A 7609-nucleotide genomic window follows, 5' to 3' on the forward strand; every position below is an offset into this window, starting at 1 on the left:
AGAAGGGGAATAGCTGGGTCAAATGGTGGCTCCATTCCCAGCTTTCCAAGAAATCTCCATACTGCTTTCCAAATTGGCTGCACCAATTTGCAGTCCCACCAGCAATGTACAAGTGTACCCTTTTCCCCACATCCTCGCCAGCACTTGTTGTTGTTTGACTTCCTAACTAGAATCAACAAATGGGACTTACTCAAACTAAAAAGTTTTTTCTCAGCAAAAGAAACAATAAGAGAGGTAAATAGGGAGCCTACACCCTGGGAACAAATCTTTACTCCTCACACTTCAGATAGAGCCCTAATATCCAGAGTATACAAAGAACTCAAAAAATTAGACAATAAGAGAACAAACAACCCAATCAACAAATGGGCCAAGGACCTGAACAGACACTTCTCAGAGGAGGACATACAGTCAATCAACAAGTACATGAAAAAATGCTCACCATCTCTAGCTGTCAGAGAAATGCAAATCAAAACCACCCTAAGATACCATCTCACTCCAAAGCATGTTTAAATCACAGTTGGAATTATGTAATTTTTTATTATGATTATATAATTGTAGCTAATAGCTTGCATGAAAATATGCATTTTCTATAACAAATTATTTTTATCTTATTTCTTTAGGATACTAGATGTTCGGAACTTTATTATACAGTCCCGTCCTGAATTTGCAACTCTTGACTTCATTCTGGTGACTTCATTTCCAAATAAAGTGCTGACAGATGAAAGCCTGACACTACAAGAAGCAGATATTCTTAACACTGTGATACTCCAGCAACTAAAATAATATTGCTGCTGTCTATGCAATAGCATATAGGAATAGTTAATGTGCCATATTAATAAGAAAACTACTCCCAGCATAAAGACAACCAAATTTTTTTATTATTTCTACAGATAAGTTTTGGTTTTATTGTTTTTCTATCTTCCAGCCTTTAGATGAATTTGGACTAGGGATAGATCTTGAGTTTGTTGCAGGGCTGTCTTCTGTTGATAGTTTTTAAATTCCTAGGCAAACCTGTTTGTTACATGCCCAGTGTTAATGTAGCAACATTTGTTTGCAGAGAAAATGAACAAAACCCCTTTTTGATAAACACATTGATGAAATTCACACTGAATTTTCTTGATGCAGCAGTGACCAATAGTCATTAAAAATTCTTTTGATAAATAAGTTGAAATTTTTCTTTAATATATACTGAAAGTATCTGTATTCTGATTTTGAAATTGTTTGATCATATAATTATTTCTCCTATTAAGGTTTTACACATTCCTTTAGTTAACTGATTTAGCTATATTGGTAGTATTACAAAATATGATTTTTCCTTGTATTTTGTAAGTCATTGGTTTTTGAGAAGATATAGTAAGCAGCACTTTAAAATCAAGTAATTATAATCTCTCCCAGAGCCTGACTTGATCATGTTCATTTATTCATTCAACAGATATTTCTAGGGGATCAACTAAATACTATTGTTAAGTGCTCAATCCAGAATGTATTCTACTCCAGGAAAAAAAAAGAAAAAAAACCTACTCTATAAATACAGGAATATAAATTTAGTCAGATAAGACTGAATCTAAAGAATTAGCCCCATAAATATTTGCCATTTCTGCTGAAGCCAGGTACTTCCCAAATGGGGAAAGTTACATTAGGAATGAGGAGAAAGCTTTTCTTTTTCCCAGATGCCACTTCACCTTTGATCATCACTTCTGGTTAGTTTTATATTGCTGCCATAACAAATTATAGAACTTATAGTTTAAAGTAACAGATGTGGTATCTTTTAATTCTATAGATAAATGAGCATGGTCTTCCTATGTCAGAATCAAGTGCTGGCAGGGCTTCATTCCTTTGAGAGGACTCTAGAAGCAAGTCATTTGCTTAGCCTTCCAGCCTCAAGAGTCCACCTGCATTCCTTGGCTTGTGGCCCCTTCTGTCATTTTAAAAACCAGCACCATTGCATCTCTCTTGACAATGGCCTGTAACACTTTTCTGATTTTAAAGACTTGTGTGATTAGACTGGATCAACCAGATAATTTGGGATAATCTCCCCCATCTTAAGAACCATAGTAATCATATCTACAAAGTCGCCTTTACCATTTAAGGTTACATGTTCACATGTTTGGGGATTAAGACGTGAAAATGGAGGAGACAAGTTAGTCTTATGCCTCTCTCAAAGATTCACATCCATTCCATGTAAAAAATCTCCCCATCCAGAGGTGCTCAAAATTTTCAGCCTATTAAAACATCAACTCAAGAGTCTACAGTATTACTTGGGTTTCACCAGCTCAAAACCCAAGTTTCATTTAAATTATCTAAGTTAAATATAGGAGATGATCTGGGTATGATTCCTAGGCCATAATTCCTTTCCACCTTTGAACCTAGAAATTATCTGCTCTGAATTGTTATGGCAGGACAGCTGTAGAATAACAGTTAAACTCCTATTCAGAAAACAGGCAATGGAGTGAAGAAAGGAGCCGCTGGAGCAACAGTTTATAAATCCAGTCAGGCACACTCCATTAGGTTTCATGGCCTGGGATTAATGTATGACTCATAGCTCAGTCCTCTAGGCTTGTGACTCCATCTCATCATCTTTCCTTTTCTCAAAACTAGGACATGTTAGCAGCTGAATAGTTGTATCACCTTGTTTGTTCCTTCTTTAATGTCATATTCTATACCTTTCAGATTAAGATGGCAGACTTTCTGATGGTATAATATTGTCAAAAACTTGTGGGCTTCCTGCATATGTTGTGGAGCTCCATTAGATAGAAGACTCCTCCACACATCTTCCTGAATAGTCTCATCTCTGTTTTTAGCTTTTCCTGAAATAATTGAAATCTGTGAGTCACACCCTTAATGTCTTCAGAGAACCTTCTGTGTGATAGAATACTCACCTCTTGATTTTTCTGGGGTATCAGCAAAATGTTATATAGCCACACCCTTATATTTCTGTAGAGCAGGCTTTCCTGACAACGACTCGCTTAATTTTAGTGTCTTGCCAGTGGGATAGGCTGAGAATTTCCTAAGTCATCCAGGCCTAGATTCCTTGTGTTTATCTGTCTACTTTTACATTGGATTACAATCAGCAGGAAGAAAGCAGATCAGATCTTCTGATCTGCTTGGAAATAACTAAATGTTTAAGTTTATAGTTCATAAATTATTTCTTCTAATAATCTATTCTCAATCAATTTAGCTATTCACCCTAGAGAATACCTAAATCACTACCAAGCCTCTTAACTTCCTCAAGCCCTCCTTTGCATTAACTTCCAGATTTCTGTGAACGATCTGTTTAATACAAATGAGGCTCTTACTGTCACGTTCCTCACAATTCTTTCAGCCGCTACTCACTGCTTAATTCTAAAGCCATTTCTACCTTTTTTGGTATTTGTTACCTGCTACCAAAAAGCATTCCACTTTCAGGTATATATGCACTGCCAGTTGACTTGAATGTGTTTCTGAGAGATTTGAGAGTCACCTTTCCCTGAGATCACTGGTTATTTCAAGGAGTGAGCTAGGTAGAGGTTTTAATCTTGGGAGTGCTACTAGAACTATTGCAGGATCAAAGTATTGAATCTGTCCCTTCAGAGAATTCTTCTCAGTGTCTCATAGAGGAAGAAGATTCTTCCTAAGTTTCTCTGCTACAATAGGAAGCCATGTTCCTTTCCACTTATTAAAAATAACATAAATAATAAGAGTCCAAATTCAAAAATACTATCAGGGGGAAAAAAACTCACTTTTAAATAGAGCAAAATTATCTTCCTAAGGAAACAAGAAATGAGTTTATTTTCTCTCAGACAACAAGTCTCACTATGTTGGGAGGCTGGCCTCAAACTCCTGGGCTCAAGCAATTCTCCTGCCTCAGCTTCCAGAGTAGGTGGGATTATAGGTGCATGCCACCAGGCCTAACAAAAATAAACTTTTTAAATAAAAGGGCATTGCCCTGTTTTGGATTAACAAAACGGGGGAAAAAATAAACAAACCTTGTAAAATTATTTCAGATTTCCTTCTGATTTCTTATCAGTTACGTGGAGTGCCTATAGATGTACATATAAAAATAACTGCCATTTTTGTGTATAATAGTCTTCCAAAGTAGATTTACTTTAGAATTAAGTATAGAACGTTTGAACAATACTTTCACATGTGCTGCAGTGTTTTATTTCACTCAGAGTCATTTTCCTGTATTATTTTTACTATCACAGTCATTATAACTTTAAAATGTATAATCATCTCAAAAAAGATCATCACAATAAAATGAACAATTAGACAAATGTGAGACAGTTTTGCATGATATATATAATTTAAAAGTTTGAAATGTGGGTATACCAATAAAGAATGTTATCACTGAAAGCTTTTGAAAATGTTTCACAGTTTCTTTGATTTGCAGTTCTGGTCGAGTAATTGATTAGATGATTTTAAATGTGAGTAACTTCCTGTGATTTAATTGTGCTTTGTCTGTATTTTTGGAGGGCAGAGAAGGATCTCCTTTGCGTGAACTTAAAGTTTCCACACTTAAATTAGCTATACAATACATTTTCTGTTGGTAAATCATTGAATTAAGGAGTGTTTTATTAGGCAACATCAAAAGAGGGGTAGGAGAGTAAAGTGTGGGACCAGTGCCATATTTCCTCACACAATTCTCTTTCTTGTTCTTCTATGACTTCTCTACCTACAGTGGCACCATAGCACTGGTGAAAATGGCCTACAGTTCGAGAAGATATTTAAGACAGTGACTTTTTTTCACTCTGCTGTTCAGAATAGAGTATTCAAAATGTGTGCTGCATGTACTTTTTATTTGATGTCTCTGTATTGACATTTTGGTTTGTGATCTCTGTACCTATATAGTGTAATTTTCAGTGTACCTTTTAGAACATAATTATAAGATGTCCATTGTGGCTTCTATATTTAATATCTTTCCCATTTTATTTTTCAGTTTCATCTTTGGGGAAAAGGCTTGATTCTTTAAATGCTAATAGGTTTTGTCATTTTTATCCTATAATCAGGAATAGTAAAAACTGTAGTTCTTAGTTTTCTATAGGAATCTGTTAATTAAAAAGTAGAAACTTAATAAGTACTGCAGATATTCAGATATCAGGCTTAAAAGTAAAATTTCAAGCATAGTTGAGAATAAGTGGAAGTCCTGCTGGCAGTAGCCTGGAATTTTTAAATGGGTCTTGGGTTTCTGAGTAAAGGTAGTAAGATGAAGTAATATCTTAAAGAAATGTTCATTCTTTTTACAGATTTATATCAGGTTCAACATTCCGTGGGATAAGATGGTCATTTTTATTAATGTAATAAAATTATATGCAAATACGATGTTTTATATATGCTTTTATACAATACATAATATTGAGACTAGGAGGGATTTTTCACCCTTGAAAACTTATTCTAAATTTTCATAGTGTTAGATGTTAGTGTTCGAAATACTGTGTAGATAGCAATTCAAACTAGTTTGACTATATTCTTTAATATTAAGCATGTGATTCACTTTCATAAGGAGTACATATTTTAGAGATAACTGAATTTATCATTTACTGAGGGGCTACCTACAGGGTTTTACATTTCCGGCAACATATTGTGATAAATGTCAGTTGTTATTACAGTTTGTCATTCTGAGCTCAGCTTAATAAATGCAACTTCTTAAGAGAAACCTCCTTTGATGCTTCAATCTTAAGTCATTCCTTGTCTCTCTTTGTTGCTCCTTATCGTTATTAATACCTGATATTTTCATTTTAATTTGCTTAACTTTTGTTCCTGTCTGCCCTCTTCCCATTCTGCCAAACTCTGGGAAAGTGATTCTAAGAGAACAAGGACTTTGTTTTTATCTAGTGCTGTATCCTTAAAGCAACAAGCAGTATCTTAGCCCTAAGCCATAAGAGTCACTATGCATTAATGGTTGATAATAAATCAGCAAATGAAAAATGGAACCCTCTGGATAGTGAAAGAATATATTTTTTTAAGAGAGAGAAAGAGAGAGAATTTCAATATTTATTTATTTTTTTCATTTTTTGGGGACACAACATCTTTGTTTGTATGTGGTGCTGAGGATAGAACCCAGGCCGCACGCATGCCAGGCAAGCGCGCGACCGCTTGAGCCATATCGCCAGCCCAAGAATATGTTTTTAAGATGAGAAACTCAGAATAGTGCCAACAGAGTTGATGAAAACTTTTCTTTTTTTCTTTCTTTCTTTTTTTTTGCAAGCTGCTGAGGATAGAAGCCAGAGAAGTGTTTTACTACTGGACTACACCCCAGACCCATTGTACATTTTGATTGGGTTTTAAAAGGAGGAAGATGAAAAGATTCTGGAAGTGTCCGCCTCAATTCATTTGCCAGAGTAGTATCATCGGCAGCTGTCAATGAAGTGTCCTGCCAGTTCTTTACGATAGTATTAGGTGAAAACAATTATGGAAAGTCTTCATGAAGAACCAACAGTGTGTGAAATACCTGAGATTTATGCATGCCAGTTGTGATAAGTGATGTTATTCTAGACGTGGAGACAGAGTACCACTCTAAGGAAGATGTAATGGAAATACCTTAATCTGTTTAGTATCTCTTATTTGATTACTCTGAAATAACCAAAGTTATGCTGGTTACTTGTCATGTAATCTAATTGCACACAGTATGGTTTTTCTTTTTTCTTTATGTAGGTAATATAGTGCTAGACTGTATAATAGCTACTCAAAATAATTTCAAATAATTTAACATTTTTAGACATTGGTATTTTAGTTTGGAATTAATACCACATTTTTTATCTGTTATTTTACTACAGATATCCCAGGAATGTGAAGGAGGGGTTAATGAAATTTAACCACAGCAAATTGAGAGTATACAATTTTTAAAATTGAAAAGCTACAGAAAGTAATGAGACTAAATTAGAGGTTTTAATCACATGGAACTCATGACTCTGAAATGAACCCATTTTGAGGAGCTGTTGACTTTGGCTACTATTAATTTGGCTGAACTTAGAAAGAATACTCTCACTTTCGTTATATATTGTTCTTGCTCTCTAAATTAACTCCATTATGCAATATTCCACTCAAGCAAAGGCGGCAGAAATGACTGAAGTTACAGATTTCCAAATAACCTTTATAAACAGATAAGAATGTCTGCAAACATGCGTAAGTTTCAGTGTTCTTGGATTATTTTTCAGAAAAAAAAAATGATGTCATAAAACTCTTAACTTTGATATTTCTTAAGAGTACCTTTTATATAAACTGTTCAGCCAGTGCTAAATTTCCATAGATTTCCTTTTACAATAAATATAAATCTCAAATATTTTTTACATTAGAAATCACACTAAACCTTTATATTCTAAGACATCAGGGGTTCTCTAGGTGCAATCCTTGAAATAAGAAGTGATTTTTAATACAGAACTATATCCACAAACATCTTAATCATTTTGTATTTTTGTGTTTGTTTTAGTCTTTTTGTATTTAATGTAATGAAAATGGCAAAGAGGTTTGATTGGATTCTGGGTCATCTCCATAGCCCAAAGAGTATGCAATGTGCATTAATTTTATCTGACCTCATGCGTAAAGGACACTGGATTATTCATAAACTAACTTTTTTTCTTCTCTAAGTTAGTTTTTAAGTTAAGAGTATTTAAATCTATTATTGAAAATAATA

At 34.4% G+C, this 7609-nt stretch overlaps 1 protein-coding gene across 4 annotated transcripts in view; it reads left to right on the plus strand.

Moving 5' to 3' along the window:
* Window positions 1-6207, plus strand: part of Ubxn2b (UBX domain protein 2B) — a 28233-nt gene extending 22026 nt beyond the window's left edge. For 2 of the 4 annotated variants that reach the window (XM_015485811.2, XM_015485812.2), the window contains one exon: window positions 621-4332. In XM_015485811.2, the coding sequence (XP_015341297.1) occupies window positions 621-783 (163 nt within the window). In that variant the 3' untranslated portion in view covers window positions 784-4332. Of the gene's footprint in view, window positions 1-620; window positions 4333-6184 lie in introns of those variants that run through there. The other 2 variants (XR_007340547.1, XM_048782935.1) reach the window with 2 other exon arrangements.
* The last annotated feature ends 1402 nt before the right edge of the window (window positions 6208-7609 follow it).

The sequence above is a fragment of the Marmota marmota genome, unplaced genomic scaffold (genome assembly GCF_001458135.2).
Source record: "Marmota marmota marmota unplaced genomic scaffold, marMar, whole genome shotgun sequence".
Lineage (NCBI taxonomy): Eukaryota > Metazoa > Chordata > Mammalia > Rodentia > Sciuridae > Marmota > Marmota marmota.